Source organism: Cnephaeus nilssonii (genome assembly GCF_951640355.1).
Source record: "Cnephaeus nilssonii genome assembly, chromosome: 2".
Classification (NCBI taxonomy): domain Eukaryota; kingdom Metazoa; phylum Chordata; class Mammalia; order Chiroptera; family Vespertilionidae; genus Cnephaeus; species Cnephaeus nilssonii.
In genome coordinates this window covers 71,034,642-71,061,214 of record NC_137073.1, presented here as the reverse complement: position 1 = coordinate 71,061,214, position 26,573 = coordinate 71,034,642, and the positions used below count along the sequence as shown (strand labels likewise).

Genomic DNA, 26,573 nt, shown 5'->3' with positions numbered 1-26,573 from the left:
AGACCTGTCCTGGGAAAACTACAGGATGTTGAGAAAAAGAAATAGAGGAAGACACAAATAGAAGAATATACCGTGTTCATGGATTGGTAGAATCGACATATTAAAATGTCCATACTACCCAAAGCAATCTATAGATTCAATGCAATGCCCATTAAAATACCAATGACATATTTTACAGACCTAGAACAAACTCTCCAAAAATTCATATGGAATAAAAAAAGACCCTGAATAGCACGCAGCAATCCTGAGAAAGAAGAACAAAGTTGGAGGGATCACAATACCAGATATTAAGCTATATTACAAAGCCACTGTTCTCACAACTGCCTGATACTGGCACAAGAACAGACATATAGACCAGTGGAACAGAACAGAGAACCCAGAAATCGACCCAAGCCATTATGCTCAATTAATATTTGACAAAGGAGGCAAGAACATATATTGGAGTCAAGACAGTCTCTTCAATAAATGGTGTTGGGAAATTGGACAGATACATGCAAAAAAAAAAAAAAATGAAACTAGACCACCAATATACACCATACACAAAAATAAACTCAAAATGGATAAAGGACTTAAATGTAAGAGAGGAAACCATTAAAATCTTAGAGGAATCCATAGGCAGCAAAATATCAGACATATTGTAGCAATATCTTTATTGATACAGCTCCTAAGACAATGGAAACTAAGGAAAAAATAAACAAATGGGGACTGCATCAAAATGAAAAGCTTCTGCACAGCAAAAGAAACCATCAACAAAACAACAAGAAAGTCCACTGCATGGGAGAACATATTTGCCAATGTTATCTCCAATAAGAGTTTAATATCCAACATTTACAGGGAACTCATACAACTTAACAAAAGGAAGATAAACAATCCAATAAAAAAATGGGCAAAGGCCCTAAATAGACACTTTTCGAAAGAAGACATACAAAAGGCCAAGAGATGTATGAAAACATGCTCAAAGTCACTAATCATCCCAGAGATGCAAATCAAAACAACAATGTGGTACCATCTCACACCTGTCAGAATGGCTATCATCAACAAATCAACAAACGACAAGTGCTGGCAAGGATGTGGAGAAAAAGGAACCCTCGTGCACTGCTGGTGGGAATGCAGACTGGAGCAGCCACTGTGGAGAACAGTATGGAGATTCCTCAAAAAATTAAAATGGAACTCCCATTTGACCCAGTAATCCCACTTCTGGGAGTATATCTCAAGAAATCAGAAACACCAATCAGAAAGGATATATGCACCCCTATGTTCATAGCAGCACAATTTACAATAGTTAAGATTTGGAAACAGCCTAAGTGCCCATCAGCAAATGAGTGGATTAAAAAATGGTGGTACATCTACACAATGGAATACTACACTGGTGTAAAAAGAAGGAACTCTTACCATTTGCAACCTAGAGAGTATTGTGCTAAGCGAACCTAGAGAGTACTGTGCTAAGCGAAATAAGCCAGTCAGAAAAAGATAAATACACATGATCTCACTCATTTGTGGAATATAATGAACAACATAAACTGATGACCAAAAATAGAGCCAGAGGAAAAAAATATTTTATAATATACTAGAGGCCTGGTGCATGATATTCGTGCATGGGGGGGGGGGGGGTTAGGGGGGTCCCTCAGCCCGGCCTGCACCCTCTCCAAGTCCCTCAGCCCGGCCTGCACCCTCTACAAGTCTCTCAGCCCGGCCTGCACCCTCTCCAATCTGGGACTGCTGGCTCCTAACCGCCTGCCTGCCTGCCTGCTTGATTGCCCCTAACCACTTCTGCCTGCCAGCCCAGTCGCCCCCTAACCGTTCCCCTGCTGGCCTGATTGACGCCTAACTGCTCCCCTGGCGGCCCAATTGCCCCCAACTGCCCTCCCCTGCCAGCCTCGTTGCCCCCAACTGCCCTCCCCTGCAGGCCTGGTTTTCCCCAACTGGCCTCCCCTGCTGACCTGTTTGCCCCAAACTTCCCTCCCCTGCTGGCCTGATCGCCCACAACTGCCCTCCCCTGCCAGCCATCTTGTGGTGGCCTTCTTGTGGTGGCCAGCTTGTGGTGGCCATCTTGTGATGATGTGAGGGCATGAGGACCACCTAGGCTTTTATTAGTATAGATAGAAGTAATCCTGTTACTTGCAGGTTTTTAATATTTCCTACAACTTTTGTGATATTATACTATGTTAGTACAGTTTTTATAATAATATATTTAAAATCTTTCTTGAATTATCAAGATTTATTGCACATAATATTATTATATTTAAAGTAATTTTTCTTGAAATATTAATGTTTATTGCATGTAAATGGCTAATTATTTTGTATCTACAATCTGGTAATAGATTTATTTTGTATATTGTAAAAAATAAATAAATAAATAAATAAATAAATAAATAAATACCACTGCCCTTATTGGAAGATTTTTCAAATAAATGCCACTTTATTCAAGTTCCCAAGAGAAAAATCAAATTGACCTGCACATGCTCCTCATTGTTGATTTGAAATGAATATAAGCATATTAAACTAATGACCAAATGAAAGTACTTAACAAATTTTGCTTAGAACAGCAATGGTTGCAAACTTTAGTTAATTCATCTCAGACTGGATATTGCAAATTATATTAAATATATACTGACAAAACTTAATTTATTGCCTTTTATAACTATATGACAAAAAGTAAATAATAACCCTGACCCTGTCAGTTACATTTTGAAGCTCTAATAAAACAGTCATGAGATTTATGTAAAGGGCAAATATGCCATTAATAATGTTACATAGGACTCATTCTAACTTATACTTTAAAAGGTTTTAATTCAAATATACTTTTTAATAAATGATAAGAAAGAAATAGCTTCTACCGTCTTCCAAAATCATCCCTCCCCAAACATACAACTAAATCGCTTCTGAGTTTCTGTTTCTATAAAGGATGACATCTCTCTCTTCTAGACTCTCCCAAGCACAAACTGTTCCCTATGCCATGTTTACTTCTCTAGCAGGGTTTATCTTGCTCACTGCTCTATCTCCATTGACTTATACAGTGCCTGGCAGAGTGAAATAAGCAAATGATTTTAAAAGTTGTTGTTTTTAAGCTTTTGTGTCTGAAGGAGGGGGATTTACTGGGAACTTGGAAAATGACAAATGTTCATAAATGTTATCTTTTGTTGCCTTCCCCCCTCTTACTTAAAAGGGTACTTTTTAGTCAGGTGGTTTAATGTTTTTCTTTATAAATAATATCAAAAATTTTACATACAGGTATGAATATAGAAAAGTCAGAAATGTTATATTATTATTTTTATTTTCATCACTTTATTTGTATTTTAAATTTTTTTACTTTGAATATTTACTACTTAAATAATAACTATTTTTAAGAACAGCTTTATAAACATGCAATCATACATTGCACATAGCAAAGTATGTACTTTGATACATTTTGAAATGTGTATACATCCATGAAACCATCATCACAATCATGATTATGAACAAATCCATCACCCCGGAAGCTTTTGTAATCTCTCCTTCCCAACCCTCTCTGGCCCCTCCCACTATGCCTCCAGGCAACCACTGATCTGCTTTCTGTTAACAAAAATTAGTTTACACTTTCTAGAATCTATATATATAAAAGCCTAATGTGCTAAGTGCCTAACTATTTGGTCAACTGTTTGGTCAACCACTTGACCAGTTACTATGACGTGCACTAACCACCAGGGGGCAGACACTCCAACTTGTAGGTTAGCTTCCTGCTGGGGTCCAGCCGATCGGGACTGGGTGAGATGGGCTGGACATGCCCTGGAGCCCTCCCAGGTCCCTCCCTGGCTGGCCAACCTCCCGCGGTCGTACTTGGCTGGCAGGCACCGATTGGCCCTGATGGGGACTGGGCGAGACGGGATAGACACACCCTGGAGCCCTCCCATGGTCCTGGCCTCTAAAATATTTCTTCTAATTAATTGCCTTTCAATGTGCACGAATTTGTGCACTGGGCCTCTAGTTGTACATAAAGAGACTCAAACAGTATCTACTTTATAAAAAGTATTTTAAAGAGTAATATTCTGCACTATTAATAGGGGTTTTACTCAAGTATTCTTGTTTATCCCTTCTATCAATTTAAAAAGCAGGAAGGAAATTTAGAGATACTCTATAGCAAGCATGTGAAACTCTCAGCCCGCAGGCCACATGCAGCCCACAATGAATATTTTTGTGGCCCAGCCAATATAATGGTATGTAAGAAACATTTTAATAAAAATTTCATAGCATCTTTTTTTACAATATCCTGTTATACATAATTATTAATAATGAACTACAACGTTCGCTAATGACTGATTACTACAATCACGTTGCATTCATTTCCCTTACACACAGGCGCACCATTTCTCTCCACTAATACTAGCAGCATAGCAGCGAATATTTTAGCAGCCAATTGCCATGTCGTTGGTCTTGTACTGACTTGTACGCTGTGCACAACAGGAAATATTTCGCTTTCGGAGAACAAGAAAGATAGATTTGCATTACGCTTATTAATTTGTGTAGTTATTCAGTGTCTGGTAAGTTAATGTTCAAGAAAAATATTAATTTTTATTAAAATGTTCTATTATTTTACGTTAGCGATTACTAATTTATTTCAGCCCTTTGTATTCAGCATGTCTCTATCGAAATAAACCTTCGTTTCTATGAAAAATTAAGCTTTTGTTTTTTTGCGGCCCACTTAAACTTAAACTTTGTTTATTAGACCCGTGTTAGCCTTTGAGTTTGACATGTTTGCTCTACAGGAAGGAGTTAAAGTATGCTAACCAGGAGAGATTTTTAAAATACTTTCCCACCAGATTTTTGCTTTAAGTTATGTGCTACTGATGGGTAGCCAGAGTAGACAGCTATTAAGCTTTTCAACTATTCCAAAGTCATTTCCCAATCATCATTTGAAAATGTCCCCTTTATCCCAATCGCCTATGAGTCATAAAAGCTTTTAATAAACAGTTGACAAAAGCTAGCAATGTAACCCCACCAAAGTATCTTACCTCATCCTAAAAATAATTTTTAAAAACTCACAGTCACTTTCTAAGCCCGTCTCCTAAAGCTAAAACCACTTTACCTACTGCATTTTTTTTCCCTTCCATGTCCCCTAGAGCATTCCAGTACTGTCATCTTTAATTTAAAAAAAAAAGGTTCAAAGTAATTGACAAAACCTCTTTACAAGATGATAAAACCAAACAGTGTTTCCCAACTAATGCTCCACCTCATTCAAAATTGCCCAAGTAAAAAATTATATCCTCTTCTAGTTAGTCTTCTCTCTGTGCTTTTTTCCCAAGTGGAGGCTGTCCATATATGATGTCTCCACTTCCTTGCCTGATAGCCAGCTCCAGAAAGCACTGCATGTTAGCGTGGGTCCGCGCCACTGAAACTGTCCTCCCTGTGGTCACAAATGATCTCTCAGTCTAAAAAGTCCCCTTCCTTGACTTCTGTGATGCCAATCCCCTTACAAGTTTCCTTCGTATCTCCCTAGTGTTCCTATTCAGTCTCAATCTCAAATTCTTCTTCCACCAACCCCTTAAGTATTCCTCGAAGTCCCATCTTTAAGTCTTCACACTTTCTCCCTTGACATTCATTCCCATAAAGATGACTTCACTCCCATCTCAGGGCTTCAAATGATAGACAAGCAAAGAAAAGTGGGCCATACATAATGAGTAAGACACATTAACTAGTCTATGTTGCTTAAAGTTGGGGAGGTAGGAGGGCATAGCATGTGTGCAGCTTCTGGAGTGTTGGTAATGTTCTTTTTCTTGATGTGGGTGCTTGGTTACACTGGTGTGTTCAGTTAGTGAAGATTCAGTCTATAGACTTATGATATGTACACTTTTCTCTATACTCTAGTAAATTTCATACTTCAATAAAGTTATTTTTTATGTTAGGATTCTTTGATTTTTTTTTTTAATCCTCACTCCAGGATATGTTTTTCACTGATTTTTAGAGAGAGGAAGGGGGAGAGGAAGAGGGAGAAGGAGAGGGGGAGGGGGAGGGAGAGAGGGGAGAGGGGAGGGGGGAGGGGGAGAGGGGGAGGTGGGAGAGGGGGAGAGGGAGAGAGGGAGAGGGGAGAGAGGGAGAGAAGGAGAGAGGGAGAGGGAGAGGGAGAGGGAGAGAAAGAAACAGTGATGTGAGAGAGAACATCAACTGATTGTCTCCATACATGCCCCAAGCAGGATAGAACCTGCCACCTTTCAGTTTATGAACGATGCTCCAACCAACAGAGCCACACTGACCAGGGCAAGTTATTTTTTTAAAAGGGAGAAAGAATGAGCTAAACTTCAGTTCAGATTCCAGGTCTGACATGTGTTACTTGGCCAAGTTACTTATCCTATTAAAGCTTTTGTTTTCTCATCATTAAAATGGAGCCGATATCATTAAAATGCAGATGATAACAGCTACTTCATAGCACTGTACAGAGTAAAGTAACTTACAAACAAGGTGCCTGGCACACAGGTACCTTCTGCTTACAAATATTATCTCTTTTCCCCCTTCCTTCTCAATTCTGTATCTCCAGCCTAGACACACTTCCTCCACACTCCAGCTTAAAAACCACATACCCAATTTCCTCTCAGAGTGCTCCATCTCTAGGTCTGAGTGGCACCTCAAACTGAACTCATCTTCCTCCTTACACCTATCTGTCCTTCCTCTGCAGTGCCTTGAAGCCTTAGACTGAAACTTCTACCCACAATTACAGCATCTCAGAAAGCCTGATTTCCACATTTAGGCTACCAAGTCCTATGTACTCCACATCCTAAGACATCCACGGGGCTGCCAGTGGTGTAGAAAAATGATGTATTACTACAGTAGCTTACTTATTACAATAGCTTCCTAACATCTCTGTCTCCCCCTTTACCCCGCCCTCCATATTACTTCCAGAATGATTTTTTCTAAATTGCACCTCAGAAGATGTCACTTATCTGCTTAAAATTACTTATCCCCCAGGCCACGCAAGGTTATTCTCAAAATAGTTCCTATCTAACTTGCCAGATTTATCCCTTACAGCACATCCAGCCGTACCAACTTTCTTGCAGTTCACCATATATGCCATACTCTTTAATGCATCCGCGTTGCTGTATTTTTCTCTCCTAGAATACTTTTTACTTGCCCCCCACCTAATTCGGCTAATTCTTATTCCTTATTTAATAAATATCCTCTTAGAAATAGCTCCTGAGACTACTGTAGCCCTAGGCTGGATTCAACACCCTTTTTCACAACTCCCACAGCACTTTGTGCATATCATTATAGTGCTTTGTTAGCCAGTGTGATAATCACTGGTGGTGAGCCCCTTCTGGATAGCGAGCTCCCGGTGGGCAGAGACTGCTGTGTTATTCATATCTCAGCTCAAGAGGGCTCAACGGAGGCAGACATAAGAGGGACAGTTAATATTTCTTAAACAAATAAAGGAATGAGAAGACAGCAGAAAGCAGAAGGAATATTATCCCCACCTCATGAAATGCATACAAATTTACATTATCATTAAACTAGAGGCCCAGTGCACAAATTCATGCACAGGTGGGACCCCTCGGCCTGGCCGGCGATTGGGGCTGTCTCGCCTAGTCCCAATGGGGGCCGATCGGGGCCTGCTGGCCAGGGTGGAGCGGGAGATTGGCCGGCCCCCATCAGCTGGGGGGAAGAGACCGTGGGAGGTGGGCTGTGGGAGCGCACTGACCACCAGGGGGCAGCTCCTGCATTGAGTGTCTGCCCCCTGGTGGTCAGTGCGTGTCATAGCGACCGGCCAGTCATTCGGTCATCACGGTCGCTTAGGCTTTTATAGATAGTTAAGTGGGTTTTTTAAACTAATTTTAAATGCTATTTTGACAAAACCCAACTTAAAAACACTATTTTCTCAGGCCATTCAATACAACGAAGTAGAAGACTTGGTTTCAAATTTTTTAAACATTAAAAAAACATTTTCCTATATATTCTCCACTGGCCCTGCCATATCTACTCCCTACACTTCTGCCCTGCTCAGATCTGGGAGGCTGATCTGCAGCTACAGAGTATGTCATCCTGGCTCCCTTGCCCTCTGGCTCCCAGGTGGGTTCTACAGAAAAGAGGCTTCAGCTGATGAACGGGCAGGAAAGGAAAGAAGATCCCCTCTTTGCTAGGCCTCCAGCCTCTGTTTACAGTGATTTCTCAGTATCTGTGGTCCTCTCAGAAAACCACAGCCCCCGGAGGGTGACATGTCTGCAAAGACCACAGTGCTCACTGGATCCTGGTTAACTGCCCTCTCCCTTTTCTCCTGCAGAGCTAAGGCAGGTAACTCTCCCCTTGATGCTAATTCCTCGGTGTTCCTCCATCCCTTGTTGGTTTTAATCCTGCACATACCTTTATTAAACTCTCTCCAACTACCCTTTTAAGGAAGCTATCTTGCTGAGGATCTGATACACAGAAACACTTTGTCAACTCGCAGCATTGTTGCCAGTGCTTGCTTATAGTATGATCTTATTAATATCCCCATCTCACAGAAAAGCATCAACAGCCTTTAAAGTTTTAATAAAAACATGCCTATACCCTAATCTTTCTAGCCCTAAATTTATACCTAAGTCCAACTCACTTACATAATTGACCTAGTACCAATTTGAATTCAAAATGAATTAGTAACTCATTCCCCAGGTTAAACTACTTGCAAATTATTCCCAATATATACACACAAACTAGTGTGTGTGTGTGTGTGTGTGTGTGTGTGTGTGTGTGTGTGTGTGTGTGCCTATGTGTATATAATGTATTTTATGGTAAGAAACCTCACTCAGGTTTTTCCACTACTATATTTCTAAATAAAAAAATAATATAAATAATATCTGTTTAATTCAGGGTTTAAAAATGCATATTGAAATACCTTTAATAGCTTCCTAATAGCTATTGCTTAAATGCACTGATAAAGTATAATCATCACATAATTTCAATCCAATTATAAACAACAAATGAATGAGAAAATAAAACTAAGGAATTGTTTCTATTTTTTTCTAATAGTCAGTACTACAGAAATGACTATGTAATAGATCCAATATGGTTATACTATTGCTCATGGACCACATGGAATTTTCCAGATGCCCTAGTCCAAAAACAAATAAACAAAAAAATAATAGGCCATATGTTGGTTGGAAGAGACAATAATTATAGGAGACTCATAATTGAAGGAGAAAGTTTTTTCCTAGACATTATATATTCCTTTTCTTTTGATTTCTGACTCTAAAATTCACCAACTGAAGTAATGTATGTCAGATAACTTTGCCTCTAGATACAGAAAGAAGGAAGAAACAGCTCTACCTGAAATGGTAATCTGAGCTCCTATCTGACAAACATTACATCCAAGTTCTTAAGTCTCAGATACCAGCTAAAGAATTTGGAACTATTTGTGGAGCATTTTTGGTTGCTGTCATTCTGCCCAACTTATTAGCAGCTGTAAATGTTTTCCTTAACCTTCTTCTTTAACATCTCTCTTTTCTATTGCCTCTTGCCCCAACTAAAAGTGGAACTATCCACGCATTCCCTTCCCACTCCCCAGCCTCACAACTCCCATTGCTTTTATCCCATAATAAGCAATGAAATACACTGAGGCAAGATAGTTTAAATGAGCAATGGAGTCATATGAAGTTGCTAGAGGGATTAAGAAAGAAAAGAAGCCAAACACAAAAAGACGAACACTGTATAATTCCATTTATACAAGGTATCTAGAATAGTCAAATTCATTGTGACAGAAACTAGAATGGTAGTTCCCAAGGGCTTGGGAAAAGGGAAACGGGGAGTTATTATTTAACAGATAAAGAGTTTCAGTTTGGGAAGATGAAAAACTTCTATAGATAGATGGGGATGGTTGCACAATAATGTGAATTATTTAATGCCACTGAAATGTATACCTAAAAATGGCTTAAATGATAAATTTTATGTTACATATATTTTACCATTACAAAAACAAAAAGAATATTCTATCAATAATCCATATCAAGATTCTATATTGGAAAGAGGTACAAAAGGAAAAACAATCCTTTCCTTTCCCTACCCTTATCCCAACTCTGCAAATTGAAGCTAATTGGTAAGAAATAGAGAATAGTTCATTGATCAAAATCAGTCTGAGCCTTCACAAATTTGAAATCCCAACTACCCCAAATCCCAAACCAATTAACTTATATAACAAAAGCACAAGGATTTCGAACAAAAACCAGACTTTATTTATGATATAGCATATTTGGGAGTTAAGTAATTGTATAGACTTGTGCTTAATGCACACTATAGCAATACTTTCTATTTAATCCAAGTATTGGTACAAACTTTTAACTACCATTGAATTCATGATTCTGCCTACTTAAGCTATATATGCATGAATCTCTCATTTTAAAAGAGGCAGCTGTAGTATAATGAAAGAAACACTGACCTCAGAACCGAAAATAATCTTAATATGATTCAGCTCTGCCACATAGTATCCCTAGTACCCTCTCTGGGTAAATCTATTTCCACTTATAAATCTCTGTAGTCAATTTTCACCAAACTCATAAGATCATTGTGAGATTTAAATAAATCTTGAAACTATAAAGTAAAATTTCATTATTAAATTTGTTAAAAGAAAAGATTATTCTAATACAAATTTATATTAAAACTAGAGGCCTGGTGCATAAATTTGTTCACCAGTGGGGTCCCTTGGCCTGGCCTGCAGGATCAGGCTGAAACTGGCTCTGTGACATCCCCCGAGGGGTCCCGGATTGCAAGAGGGCACAAGCCAGGCCGACGGACCCCACCGGTGCACTGACCAGCTGGGGAGGGACGCAGGAGGTTGACCAGCTGGGGAGGGACCATGGGAGGGCTCCGGAGCATGTCCAGCCCGTCTCACTCAGTCCCGACTGCCAGACCCCAGCAGCAAGCTAACCTAACAGTCGGAGTGTCTCCCCCCAGTGGTCAGTGCATGTCATAGTGAGCCGTTGAGCAGCCTTAGCATATCATTAGCATATTATGCTTTGATTGGTTGAATGGATGACCGGGCACTTAGCATATTAGGCTTTTATTATATAGGATATACACATATTTCATAGTAAAACAATTAGGTAATCTGTTATCCTAAAGTTCACAGGGAGATTAAGTCCTTATATTACAGAAAACATTTCTTAGAGATTATACATTAATTCTGGTACCAAATATTAGAAATACTGGGGAGAAAATGAGCTAGATATAGTGATACCCTGTAGTGAATCTTCAATTCATTTATTCCACAAATACCTAATCTGAATTCCAAGCACTATGCTAATCAGTGGGAATATACTGGAGAAAACAACACTATGGTTCTTGTCCTCAGGGAGCTTCCAATCTAATTGGGAAATAAGACATTAAAAGATCACACAAGTAATTCATTAATATATGATAGATATGACACCGGGAAGAGTAGAGGTTGCTATGAGAGCACACAGTATGAGAGTCTAATCCAATTTGGGCAATTTTATGCCAGTTGTGCCATCCTTTGTGAACCCAATAGGCTTTAAGTGTTCAATAAATCTTACCTATTTCTATAGCCAACATTATTATAAAACCCACATGTCCCACTGTCCTAGTTAGGAACAACTGTTTGGGAGATAAGAGATAGACAACCTTATTATCTAGGAAAACCCAGGTAAACTAGACCCCTCACCCAATTCCTCAGTAAAAACCAATACCAGGCCCCAGTAAATATAGCTTATCATCCAAACTTACTTCATACAGTATTTTATATATACCTGAGTAATTATGCTGATGCTGAGAGGTTTCCTCAATGGTACTTTAAACCTGCCTGAAATGTTTTAACTCCAAATCTTCTCATAACTGATTCTTTCAATATTACTCAGGGTTCTGCATAAATGGTTCCCTCTCTAAGAACCTTCCCCTGACTACCTAGCCTCCCAGGCACTCTTTAAATTACATCACCCTACTTCATTACTTTTACAGTACTTCTAACTATCTGAAATTGCCGACTACATTTATTTACGTTTCTCCTTGAAAATTGAAAATAAGTTTCATTAAAGTGGGGACCCATTTTATTCTCAATGTATCCTCAAGATACATCTTTGCCAAGTAGCCCCAGTTTTGTTCAGGTACAAGGGAGCAATGTTTCCAGCACAGAGGATGAAGGATGACTGATTTAAACCAATTATGGTAACCTTTTGCTGGTAATTGGTTTAGAGGAGGGAATGGCAGTTCTCTTCAATAAGGCATAAGAAGATATCTGCTAAGCAACTTCAAGAAAAGGATTTCCTTGCCGATTGTGAAACATGAAGAAGGAAGAACCTTGCCCTTCTCCCTGCCTTTATACTTGGTTGTATGAGAAAATGATGCTGGGAATCTGATGCAGGGATGTTGAGAGGGAAACCATGAGGATGGCAGAGAAACTGATCCTGAACCCTGGATGCACTTGACTCACTGAATCAACTACCAAACTACCTCTTCCAGGCATCCTGTTATGTGAGATTTATTTTTAGAACCTGATCAATTAAGCCATTTTCTATCTCCTGCTTTGATACCTGCAGCCAAAAACATCATAAACTCTTAAGCTTCTGTTTGTTCTGTAACATTAACAGAAAATAGTACCTACAGTCTAGTGGATTCTTAAGGGGATTAAATGAAACAATGCAAGTAAAGGCCAAATATAAACAAAATACTCAAATGATAACATTGTTGTTATTGTTACTGTTAAACAATAACCTTCTATGACAAAACTCCACAAGCTCTTTATGTAGTAGTTAGAATTTTGTTATTTTACAGAAAACATTCATTTTAATCCTGTGTAAATAAAATCATTTAAAAAATAATATGTTTACCTGGCTTTCTTCTATCAGTAGCTCTTGGTTCTTTCTCAAATTTAAAGTGGAAAAAAAAAAAAAAGGAGAACCAAGGCAAATATCACATCACTAATGAAATAATAACCATATGAATATCAGGGGAGAGGCTGTTTTTAGCATCAACTCCTCTCTTCATGTACATGGACTAAGCCATATATAAATTTTCATCTTACCTTCCGTTCTTACCTTCATAAATATTCCAACACTATTTTAATATGGCTTAGATTATATTAATCAAAAATGAAAACTATTTTAGTAATTAAAACTATACTGTATTAATACCTACAATTACAAAAAATATTTTAAAGCAGAAAAAAGAGTAACTGTTATACTTCATTTCCATATTATTTTCTATGCCAAACTACTTATTTGATATGCTATGAAGAAAAATTAATACAGAAGATCAAAATTGGAGACCTCCAGGTCATTGGTTCAAGCTCACTCCAGCTAAATTGTGATTTAAGATGCTATGATAGTTCATTACTGTCAGAAAGCTGTTTACAGGCCTACATAACCTAGAATAATCAAAATTCTTAAAGTACAATATGAGGATTGTTCTGTCATTATTAAAGAAGAGACGAAGAAGAGGGAACAAATATTAAATCCTCCATTGGCCCTAGCCAGTTTGGCTCAATGGATAAGAGCATCAGCCTGGGGACTGAAGGGTTCCAGGTTCGATTCAGGTCAAGGGCATTTTCCTCAATTGCAGGCTCCAGCCCCTCCCTGAGCCTGCGGAGGCAACAAAACCAATAAATGTGTCTCTCTGACTCTCCCCCTTCCTTCCACTCTATCAATGGCAAAATATCCTCAGGTGAGGATTAACAACATCCTCCATTGCACTGGAACTGTCCAGGGTCTTCTGAGTACAGATAAATTTTGGTCCTGTCCATATTACAAAAACATTATTAGCTTTACTTTTCAAAATCTTTAACTATTAACCAACTCTGACAAAAACTGTGTTTCCTATTATGACCAACCATACTGATAAATTTGGGCAGCTGCAGGACTATGAAAAGTTGCCTGGAAAAACTCTTTTCTTCCCTGAGTGAACCATTTTTCACCCATTTTTCAATGTCCTCACACAATGAATATAGTTTAAGGCAAGTAAAAATAGCCTTTACTATTTCTCTAACATTACAGAAAATGAGTGGACCACCCTTTGGATCACTTTTTGTAGACTCTATGGGTTTTACTATAATAGTCAAGTGAATCTCACAGTCCTACTCATATTGTTATAGACATACTAGAGGCCCGGTGCACGAAATTCGTACACTCAGGGGGGAGGGGTGTCCCTCAGCCTGGCCTGCATCCTCTTGCAATCTAGGAGCCCTTGGGGGATGTCTGACTGGGGAGCGGGCCTAAGCCGCCAGTTGGACATCCTTAGCGCTGCTGCGGAGGCGGGAGAGGCTCCCGCCACCGCTGCTGTGCTCACCAGCCATGAGCCTGGCTCAGGGCTTCTGGCTGAGCGGTGCTCACCCTGTGGGAGTGCACTGACCACCAGGGGGCAGCTCCTGCATTGAGCATCTGCCCCCTGGTCAGTGCGTGTCATAGCGACCGGTTGTTCGCTGTTCGGTCAATTTGCATATTAGCCTTTTATTATATAGGATGTGAACAAAACCTTCTGTGATCAATGTTGCATATGTAAAATATATATAAAATCTGATAAGCAAAGTTTAAAATCTAAATATAACCACTGATTTTTTTATTCCAAATTCTCTTCAGATATATCCTCCAATATATCTTATTCTATTGCTCCAATGCCACTTTAAATCCTTCCTTGGGGAAACAATAAGTTACTAATAAAAGTAATATTTTAGCATACATTTACAAAGGCTCACATATTACTAACCAACATGTCACTAGCATGCAAATATTTCATATAATTCCCATCCATTATCAAAGCAATAATAGAGAATATACACAATAGTGCACAATAGTAGAGAATATTCCCATGTACTCCACAATAAAATTGTAATTATCTTCAACACATATTTTTAAATTATATATACCCAGCAGTAGTATCATATCTCTTAAATCTAGTATATTAATCCTCAATGCTATGTACCAACATTAACATAACAGTTATGATCTCTATGGAAGAAAGAAGATTCTAAATTCAAAGTATATTTTTCCCAAATTTTACTTTCAACTCTAAACTGTTGGGGTGAAATGTTAATAAACTGCAATCTATGTATTCCGCTGCCAGCCCTAAATTGTATGTTTTAATTTTAAAACAAAATAATTCTATTTTCTAGTAGTAACTGAAGATGAAAAGACACATTTGGTTCACTACTGCAGAGCAACTAAAATTTAATGATTTATTTTCATCCGGAATTGGTTTTATAGGGCAAACTAGCGCTCAAGTGTGGGAATAAACCTCTCATTTTCTTTCTTTTTTTTGTAATGAAAAATACATTACAATATTATCCCCTTTCCTAAGAGTCAATATAAGTACCCAGATAAAGAATGCTAGAATTTAACTTTTAACATCTTACTCATTTTCTTTTCTTTAGGTTTGTTCCTTCAAAAACTCATTGGGGGCGGGGGATTCTTCTAAAATAGTAAAAAAGAGAGCAATCCAAAGAAAAACTCTCACAACCAAGATGTCATATTAGATAAAAGTTGTTTAGCATTTTGGATGAAATATCCTCCCTTGCACTGGAATTATCCTAGAAGAAAAAATCTGAATAAACAAAAAGTCTTCACTATCTAGGCTTCCAACTTTCACCCCTAAAAATTCTGTGCCTTCATGATCTCACTCATCTAGGGGAAATAATGAACAACATAGACTGATGAACAAGAACAGACCCAGAAACAAGGAGGCATGGATCAGACTGTCGGGCCTCAGAGGGAGGGTGGGGGTAAAGGGAGAGATCAACCAAAGGACTTGTGTGCATGCATATGAGCCTAACCAGTGGTTAAGGACAACAGGGGAGTGGGGGCATGCATGGGGAGGGGTGTGAGATGGGAATGGGGGGATGAGGACAAATATGTGATACCTTAATCAATAAAGAAATTAAAAAAAAAATTCTGTGCCTTCCCAAACCACACATACATCTGCCATCCATCAAAATGAAGGGTATAAGCATCAGGGTTAACAAATGGTTAAGTCTGCACATCTGATCAAGTCTTTAAAGTCTCTTATATATGATTATGTAATGCTGTTCCCTAAATCTATAGCATCCTACCCTAGATCAGGAAGCCAATCTGGTAAACAGAAAAAATTATATCTTTCAGTTTCAACCACAGGTTCTAAAATTAAAGAAATCTTTGTTAGAAACCCAGGTAAGGAGCAAGTTACTTTTCTTTTTTCTTTAATGGATAAAAAAATCACTATCTTTTTTTCTTTAATGGGAGAATTGGAGAAAATATACATAAAACGCTGACCACAGCAGCTGTGGCATGTAGAATGACAAGTAATAATTATTGTTTTGCCTTTATTGGCTATTTTTGAAATACAATTAAGCTACAGAATGTGGAACTCAAACTTTTAAAGTCCTTATTTTGGAGGTCATTTTGGAGGTCAAAAGATTTTTTTTCACATTGTAAAAAATTCCTTTGAGTCTAGTATCTTCATTTATTCAAATATTTATTTGGTGCTATTGACGTATGAAGGCACTACCCTAAATATCAAGGATACTTCAGAGAAGAAATTTGAATTATCATCCCTTGCCCTCAAGAAACTTACATTTTAGAGACTAGACATTAAACAACCAATTATATAATTACTTAATTACAACTGTGTCTGTGCAAAAAAAAAAAAAAGCCTGCTAAAGGGAGAAATAACCTAACAAGATTAGAATTTAAATTTCTATACAAATATCCCACCTCCCTCCAAGGATTCTCAATCATTCCCTCTATAATTAAGCCTAATCCAAACCTTTGTATAGACTTGATCTGTCTGGTTTTTAAAACAATAAAATAAGTAATTAACTTGACTGGCCATTTTTTAAGTTTATTTTCTAATTATAGTTGCCTTACAATATTATATTAGTTTCAGGTGTACAACATAGTAATTAGACATTTATATACCTTATGCAGTGATCCCTCCGTAAGTCTAGCAATCACCGGTTACCATACATGTTATTATGATATTACTGACTATATTCCCTATGCCATTTTTATGTTCAGAACTATATACTAAAATTACTAAAAAATATGTAAAACCTACAACTTAATTTCAAATATTCTAATGGTGACTTCTTAATGAAAGAGAAAGCAAAGATATAACAACACAGGTAAGCACTTGTCAGCTACCTTGTTACTTGGTGTTTAGTTTGGTAGATCTGACAAGTGCTGACAAGATCTAAACTCTTGTTAGAAAACACATTTCTTGATAGATTATAAAACTAATATATTTAGTTTATGTGCATACCACTATTCATAATGACTCCTTTTTCAGAATGTTTTTATTAAAGCAAGATAAATATTTACATATTTATTACTGAAAAAAAATTACTTCTGTGATTTTTAAGATCAGAACAATTCTACTTTGCTTACTGAAAGAGTATTTTTTGCTCAGGTACCTTTTTAATTTGCCACCTTAAAAAAAGTTTGTCTAGTCCAGCCAGTGTGGTTCAGTGGTTGAGCATCGACCTATGAACCAGGAGGTCATAGTTCAATTCCAGTCAGGGCACATGCCCAGGTTGTGGGCTCTATCCCCAGTAGGAGGTTGCTGGAGAGGGCCAATGGATGTTTCTATCTCTCTCTCTATCTCCCTTCCTCTCTGAAATCAATAGAAAATATATTTAAAATTTTTTTTGTTTTAAATCTGGTGACATCCATTTCAAAGACAACTCAAGATTACTATCTTCAGAAGTTAGTACATTGTTGCAGAATAGTACCATTAATATCCCAAGTAAATGTGATGGGGAAACTGAGCAATTAGATCAACTCTCCCACCAAAATGAAAATTAGTTTATTCTGTAAAATAAAATCTAACTCAGCATTGTCTTAGATTCAACAATACTCACCTAGAAATTAATGCAATAATTAACTCAGAACAGCCATTGTCAATGTTCCAAAAGTGGCCTCTTCACCTATATTTAGTTCATAAGGAGAGCCAGTCTAGGTTCCTGATGCCAATTACAATGAATGGAAGACATATATTTAAATCTAATAGCACCATCTAGCAGAACTTCCACTACTTTGCTTACAAGAAAGAGATGTTACTTGCTGTTCAGTTTGGTAGATCTGACAGCAAGAGTGGCAATGATTTGTTTTCATGAAAGAATTACAGAATTAGAACTACAAAGGACCAGACACACCAGGTCCAACTTCCTCATGAAGTATCTCAGATACTATTTTTTTTAAACAATTTAAAAAGTTATCATGATACAGATTAAATTCAGCCATTCCTGGGAATCCAACTAAAATTTAAAATTACTTTTATTCTCAAATTCAACCACCCTCAAAATAAATAAGATTATACAGCAACATATTTCAATTGCTTCAATCCCATATGCTCTGTAATCATTAAAACATCCTCCTCTAAATGCTTTTATTTTATCAGACATATTACAACCAAATGATGAATGCACACAAATTAGGCTGTTTCAAAACTTTGATTCCAGTAACTGCTGTTTCTAAACCAGGCTATGATGCTGTCTGTTATACATTCCTTGTCACAGCAGTAAGATCCTGAATGTACCTCCTCAGAAAATACCTTTGGGGAAAACAAACAAACAAACAAACAAACAAAAAAACAGCATCTCTGCGTTAATTTTTTGTTGTTGTTGTTTTGCTACATCAAGGCCTGCCACCCCTAAATCCTATGGGGATTGTGTGTGCTGCTGCCAACACGAGGATTAGGAAACGTTCCCATCCCTAGGGCACAAGAAACTTTCAGAAGGCTCTGTTAACTGCCTAAAGCAAACAGGGAAACCTGCGCATTGGCTTTTTGATTTATGCAGCTATTTCCGTGCGCAAGGTAACCCAGGTAGCTTTGGGGAGAGGGTCTCAGACTTTTCCCCAGTCTGGACCCCCTGGGGAAGGGAGAGAGCACCGTCAATGACAAGGTAAGCCTCACCCTCCCAGTGGAAGTGGTTACCAGGAACCAAGGATCTGCTGCACACACAGAAAGAGGGGTTCTTCCTCAGTGATCACAGTCACTATGCGCTCTCGTTTTTAGCCAACAACCAAATCACCGTTACCGGTCCCAGAGACGAGCAGCAGGCAGCCCTGCGTGGCAGGGTGCCCTGACGGTGGCATCCCGGGCGAAGGGGCGCTTTCCTCGCCAGCCTCCTCTGGGCTCCCACCGAAGTTAACACCTGTATCTCCGCCTAACAACCCAACCAAACAACTCCTTCCCACGTCTACTCTTCTCCCTCCCCGAAAACCCCTTTTCGGACCCGTGCCCCCTGCCCACCGCAGGCAACCCTGCGCGCGCCGGCTGCCGCAGCTTCCACAACGCCCCCTCCGCGCTCCCCGCGACCACCGCCCCGCCGGCCGCCCGGGCAACCGCAGCCCCCAGATAATTGGAAAGCAGCAAGTCTCCCCCCAAAAAAAGTTCGCCAGTAGCCGCCAGTGGAGTCGGCTGCGAGAGGCAGAAAAGCAAGCCTACTCCAGCAGATCCCGCTCATCGCCAGCACACTTTTCCTCCCCGGGAACTCGGTCCTTCTCAGACTCCCAAACTTCATCGGCGCCCCCGGCGCCCCCCGCCCCCGCCCCCCGCCCCAGCAAGCAGAGGTGCGGCAGCGGCGGGCGCTGCGTCCCTCCCGGGGCCGGGGAAAGCCCCCACGCCCACCAGACGCCCCACACCCGCACACGCCCTCCGCGCCCCGAGCGCGTCTCCGCGCCCCGCGGGGCCCTGCTCGGCCGCTCCGCGCCAGGCTTCCGCCCGCCGCGCGCCCGGCACCGCCGCCCTCGTCGCGCCCGGCACCGCCGCCCTCGTCTCGCCCGGCACTCCCAGCCCAGAACCCCGGCGCCCGAGCCCCCGCGGCGGTGCCCCCTCGCTCAGTCCGCCCGACCCCAGCCCGTCCCTCCAAACACCCACGATCCCCACCACGCGCCCTACTCCAAGCAGCTGCCCCCTCCCGCCTTCCCCACGACCCCCGGCAGCTCCTCGGATCGCTGTAGCCCCGGACCCCAGTTCTAAAGTTACTTTGTAAGGAGGTGAACCCACGGGTTATTTCCCTCGATCACCCAAACAAGTTTCCATCCTCTCCACCAGCACTGCCGCCGCCCCCCAACGCACTCCCTCCCTCCCACCCGCAGCCCCCCGCGGCCGCCGCCCCGAGAGAGCACCTTAGGAGACAGCCGCCCCCCGCACCGCACGCCCCCCGATCGCGTACCCCTCCCCCTGCCAGCCCACCCCCGGCTCTCCCCAGGCGGAGAGTGTCTGTGTGTCGGTAGGTCTCCCAGAGAGTGCGCGAGTGCGTGCCTGTGTGTGCGCGCGTGTGCAGGCGGAGGTGGGTGAGAAGCGGAGACACTTACTTCTCCCGGGCCTGGCTGTCGGACGGGACGGCGCTGCTGTTACTCTTGCCTTTGCCGTACATGCTTGTGCCGAGAGCAGCTCCCACTGTCACGCACCTGTCAACCCATCACAGCCTCCTCGGGAACAGCCCCGTCCCCATGGCGACCCACGCAGCCACCCCCACTATTGGCCGCTCCACGCTAAAGCTCCGCCCCCTTCGCCCAGGCAACGCGCGAGACTGACAGACCTCCTCCTCCCTCCGGCCTTCCCCAGCGCGCGGCGGCGGCTACAGCCAGAGAGGCGGTCTCCTCCCTCCTTCCCTCCCTCCCTCCCAGGCTCCCTCCCTCCTTCCCTCTCCACCGCCTCCCTCCTCCCGTTCTCCTTCCCCCCCTCCCCCCGCCGAACCCCGGCGCAAGGGGGGAATTAGAAACTGCTCTAGAAGGATTTTAAACAACTGGCTGTTCTCTCCGCCGCCGTCCCTCCCCCCGCGCCGCCCGCGCTCGGCTCCTCACTGGAGAGAAGGCGCCGGGAGGAGGGGAAAGTGCGGCCTGGAGTTTCTGGCCGGAGCCGGCGGAGCTATCCAGCCTTGGCGGCCCCAGACTTCGGGGCGCCGGCCGAGTACACCGGCAGACCTTGGGCCCCAGCCGCCCGTGGGGCCCCCCGCCAGCCTCTCTCCCGCTCCCCTCCCGTGGAGGACCGGGCGCCGGTACCCAGCATTGATCTCGGCCGCCCTCCACCTCCTCCCTGGGGTGTCGCCCCCGCCCCGCTCCCTGAGGGCCAGCTGGCGAGGGATGCACGCGCTGTTCCCTCGACCTTCTGGCGGGGCGACCCGGAGCGACTCGCTTACCCTCCTGGGGAGTGACTGCGCCTGGGGTCACGGGCGCCGCTGGAGTGGCGTCGCCTGGCTCCGGGGACCGCGCCCTGCGCCCCCAGGGAGCACCCGGCCTCGGGCCTGCCTCCTCTCCTTAGAGGTGAGCCTGCCTTCCACGGAGGGCCGGGTGACTCCGAAGGCCTCTGGTTCCCCTGCCCCTGCAGGCCCAGAGCCCCTGTGGTGCTCCAGGCACCAGCTCCCCTGCCAGATCTGCTGCCGAAAAAGGCCCCAGTCGTCCCCATCTGGCCTGGTTTGCCAACCTTGATGGGGGATGCCTACCCATCCTGATCTCTGGCGTGGGAAGGGCCATAGAAGGCCTTTAAAGCCATCCTGTCCTTGTCCATCAGAATGGACCCCAGCCTCGCTCCAGGAGCCGTGCCAGAGCTGAAAGGCTGGCTGAGAATATTTCTGAATCCAAGCCCCTAATCCCGTCCCACGTCAGTAAATGTGCAAAAGTTTCTGAAACGCAACCTGGTTCCCGAAAGAACGCCATAATTTTATGTTGTGGAGGTCCTTGGATGTCAAATCAAAGTGCAAGTGGAGTTAGAGAGACTAGATGGGCATCAAACAGGGAGTGACAGGGAAGAGGGGTGCAGGTGGGAGTGCAGGTGGGGGCGGGACGGGGGAAACATCAGAAAAGGATGAAATAGCTGTGGGAGGGGAGACAAAATAGATTCAAATGGGAAAAGATGTACCTTTCTATTCCTCACATACAGCTTTAAGCTTTTAGTAGTAGGGTCATAAAAATTCATATGAAGATGAGATGGGTGGAATGGAGAGAAATGGGCTGGTGTGGGCATTGACATCAAGTTATAAGAATAAAACGTCAACAGAAGGTTAAGGAAGGGCAGCTAGTAAAAATAATGAGAGAATCAGAAAAGGGTTTGGCAACCAAACATATCAAAAACGGGATGGAAATGAAGAAGGACCCTGTTATACGGTATTAAGGAAAATGAAAAAAAAAAATTGGAACAGGTAAAGTATTTCCTTCCTTGATAATTTTTAAAGAAAGTATCATTTCTGATTGTTCTAACAGGTCTCAGTATCTGAAGACACACCCTAGTAGAAAACTACGAAGAAGTTGGGAGGTGGGGAAGAACTGTATGCTGTGAGTTTTAGTCTCTGCTACTAATTTGTGACATTGATGTCTTTGTTGGTTTAAAAAAAAAAAAAGATAAGAAAGAAGAATAAAAGAAAAAGCATTAAATGAAGAAGCTATAGAATATGATAGCAAAAGAAGATGACCAAAACAATAGAGGACTGACATTATAATAAAAAGATAAAAGAAAAATACAAGTGCTTTTACTAAAAGGACAAAAATTCAGCCCGGCTGGCATGGCTCTGTGGTTAAGTGTCAACCTATGAACCAGGAGGTCATGGTTCAATTCCTGGTCAGGGCAAATGCCCAGGTTGCAGGCTCCATCCCGTGTGGGGCATGTAAGAGGCAACCTACCGCTCAGTGATTCTCATCAATGTTTCTTTCTCCCCCACTTCCTTCCTCTCTGAAATCAATAAAAATATATTTTTAAGGACAAAAATTCTGCCAATAGAAGTAGAGATAAAGTGGGAAAAAAAATCCCAATAGCTTAAGTTGTTGAATTTTCCAAGAGAAGTGATTTGCCATTTCTTACCAAAAGTCTCCTTGCTGTTTCTAATGACCTACAGTGATCTGGTAGTGGAGACATGGCATTCACGGTCTCTGAAGAACTAGGAGTGATGCTGAGCCAGGAAACCTCTCTCTTTTTGAAATGCTCAAATGTTGATAAGGCTTCCACTGTTTCCAGACTCTGCCTTCAGGTTGGCATTATGTCATTTGTTGTTCAATTATCTACTTCCATTGGCTTCAGTCCAGAAAATTATTATCATTCAGGGCTCCGTCACCCATAGAATATTCCCTTAAGGTGATGCTTAGAGAATGCTGTCAAGGAGGGAGTTCCTGGCAGCTGTTGATCCATGCTCCTGCCCACACCTGGAATAAGGTAAGGTTTCCATTAAAAACCAAGAGCCCAGCCCCTGCGCCTCAGGGGTTGAACTTCTACCTAGGAACCAAGAGGTCGCCATTTGATTCCAGTCAGGGCACATGCCCAGCCAGGTTTGGGGCTCAATCCCCAATAGGGGGCATGCAGGAGGCAGCCAGTGGATGATGTTTCTCTGTCATAGATGTTTCTCTCTCTCCCTCTCCTTTCCTCTCTCTCTAAAAAAAAAAAAAATCAATAAAAACAAACAAACAATGGGCTTTGTGCTGTTATCTAAAAACAAATTAGTTATTATCCTCGCACCAATGTAGGGATTCTCTAACCAGGATTCTCAGTTGTGGCACATTAGAATTGCTTTAGGAAGATGTTGTTGTTGTTTTTCTTTTTTGTTTGTTTTTAAATACAAGATCTGCGGCCTCACTAGAATAAATCAGGCGAACTAGATCAGAAACCTCTGGGATGGACCCAGGCATCTGTATATCACATGTAACCAGGGCTGCTTAACTCTGCTCTTCAGTATCCATCTAAAGACAGCCCACGGGCACTATCAGATCTCAAAACAAGATTTTTAGGTTGTGGCTATACATAGCAGATGATCCTCCCCATGTAAGGCATTAAGCCATCTTTACAATGGACTTTACTTTCTACTCATTGAGCCAACAAATTTGTTAATAGCACGAAAATGTATCACCACATGTGTTCCTATAGTACAAGGCCACAAATAGCCATGGTTTATTTTGCTGTTTCCTAAAGAGAAAGGAAAATGAAAGAAAATAACACAGGCTGTTTGCTGTCTGCTGCTGTAATTTATTCATTTGATTGTATTTTACCCAGATTTGTTACATGGAAGAGTCCTTTGTGTAATGGCATATTTTCTGATATTTTAAAAATAAATTGTAGATCTGCACAGTGGCTCATGGAATTCAGAACAAGTTGGTCTTAGTATCGGTAAAGAATAAAATGCTAAAAGGTCTTAGTTCAGAGCTTGCCAAGTTAATGTCGGTTACCTTTACAAGAATGTTATCATCCAATAAATAAACAAAGTGAAAACATGACTATTCCTATATGTGGTAACCTTAAAGCTTTATAGTAATCAAATCAATTACCATTAAAACATCTCAACAGCTACCTGAACAGTCTCTTTTATTTTCCTCTTAATGTTTACACAGGTAAATAAAATGCTCCTTTGCCCTTGTTCAGATTATTTTGAATACGAAGAATGTTCTTTGCATCAGCAACTGTATCTCGTGGGACCAATACTGTAATTAATGAGATTTGACAAACACATATTCAGAGCCAAATTTGAGATCCCAGACATAGAAATGAAGATCCATTGTTTAGTTTTCATTTTTAAAAAGGGGAGGAAGATAGACTTAAAGCTTCCTAGTGTAAAGAATTACAACATATTTTTTACAAGTTTTGGGCTTTTTAAAAATCTCACACATGAGGCTGATTAATTTTGGGAGGCTGGATTTGGTGTAGGGGAGTGCTGACCATCTGAGATACCAAACTGAAACATTTTGCATTTGAAGTGTGTGGTGTTTTTTTTAACTTTATTCTTTCAGATATAGAATATAATCATTAGGTCTCCCCACTCCCGCACCCTCGCCCCCATTTTGTTTAGACACTTATGCACAATTTTCTCTTTCTGGAACTTGCATCTTATTCTTGGAAGTCTTTATCATTTTAAAACAGGCAGTTCATTATACCCCCCTACTCAAGCTCTAGATTAACTGTATATTTCTTTGATCCTAATTTTTTCCTCTAAAACATTAAGGTTAATAATATCTATATTCTTCCAGTGCATGGAACTTCAAAAAAATTTCCCCTTACTATATAGAACAAAGAGATTAACTCTTTATGTTTAAATGGAAGCTAATAATGAACTTAATTACTTGTATCACATAGAATACTTAGTATGTTAACATAAAGAAAAATAGGATAAAAATATTTATTTAGAAAAATTAAAATAAACTATTCAGACATTAAAATGAAGTTTTCTTATTTTGGGGTAATGTTTTTCAAATCAAAACTGTTCTTTTATAAAACTTCTTAGTTTATGAAAATAATATTTTCTGACTTATATTCATATCACTTTTCATTTCAAATCACTTAACAGATATCCATCCACTCATTAATATTCAATATACCCCAGTTAATTACATTTTCCTAACCAGTTTTTAAGCTGGGTAAACTGAGTCCTAGAAAGATTCATTAGCATGACCTGATCCGTAAAGCAAATAGAACTAGTTCCAGGATGAGAACTCTGTGTTCCTGGCTGACAGTCCTGTTCCCAGACCACGAAGCCGCACCTCTTTCTCTCAGAAGTGACTATTCCACAGAGGAATGTGAGCAAGCTCTGAGATGTTTGTCACTCAAACTACCATAGGAAACTTCATTCCCAGGAAGAACAGACCAGCATGCTCAGATTTACAAACTGCTCACATGCCATGTACCAAAGTAATTGAATGAACAGTCATTATAACCATAATGCTACACAACGTGGTCTCTTATACCAGAATAACAAATGAAATGGGGCCTCAATTTAACATTATTTGACGCACTGTTATTGGTTTAACATCAGTTAATCTGAGGCAATGACTGTTTTCTTAACCTATTGCCCTGGATTTTTAAAATCGAAACTTAGATGTTTATAAACACCCACGGGTTAGGAAAAACAATGTGCAGATCTACCAGTTCTAAACAGTTCCATCTCTGGAGTACCTAATCTTTTTTAGCACTATTATGAATTTGCGATTTAGTGACCTGGAATAAAATAAAATAATCCTGATACAAAGAATTGGCAATAAGCTGAAGATGAAGAAAAATGAAAAAAACAGGGCTACCATGTATGGCAGTTTCACATATGTTAGCACATTTTGCAAAACAAATTCCAAGTGTTGCAGTGTTCACTGGCTGGATTTTTGTCATTAATTGTTGAAAGTTATGTAATAGGAAGTGTGCCAAAGAGTGTTCTTTATTCAAAAGTATTACTATGGTTTTTTTTAGTGCATTCCTAAGTCTCCACACAGTTTTTCACCTGCCGAAGTTAGGCCAACATGATGCCTTTGCATTCTCGGAGTTGACAAAAGCCCCTGTCTCAAGAGACCAGCTGTGTGCCATTCCAGGCAGTGGCATTTCCTTCGGTGAGGAACAGAAACAGAAAAAAAATACCTACTACATTTGCTTTTCATAATTTGTCAAAGTAATTGGGCCCTCTTAACCAAGTGTGGCAAAAAGAGAAGATGACAAAGTGTTCTACTACTGTATTTTATTTACCAAAATAGTTTATGAATAAGGGGTTAAAATGTATTATATTTTTAACCTCTTTAACAGTATTAAAAATTTAAGATGTGCTGAATATAGCCATGTCCAACAGTAAGCTATAAAGTTTAAAATCTTAACAGGGTCATGTATACTTGCCAAAGATATGGAGGGCACTTCAAATATTTTATTTTAGAGTACTCAAAAAGTCTTTGGGAAGAGATTAACCAAAGATCATATATGTATATATGCAT

General features: G+C 40.9%; 1 protein-coding gene across 5 annotated transcripts in view; it reads right to left on the bottom strand.

The window, feature by feature from the left end:
• SSBP2 (single stranded DNA binding protein 2) overlaps positions 1 to 20,384 on the bottom strand; it is a 225,800-nt gene extending 205,416 nt beyond the window's left edge. For 2 of the 5 annotated variants that reach the window (XM_079793538.1, XM_079793541.1), the window contains exon 1: positions 20,229 to 20,384. In XM_079793538.1, coding sequence (XP_079649664.1) covers positions 20,229 to 20,290 — 62 coding nt within the window. In that variant the 5' untranslated portion in view covers positions 20,291 to 20,384. The remainder of the gene's footprint in view (positions 1 to 20,228) is intronic. The other 3 variants (XM_079793537.1, XM_079793540.1, XM_079793539.1) reach the window with 2 other exon arrangements.
• Between the last annotated feature and the right edge of the window lie 6,189 nt (positions 20,385 to 26,573).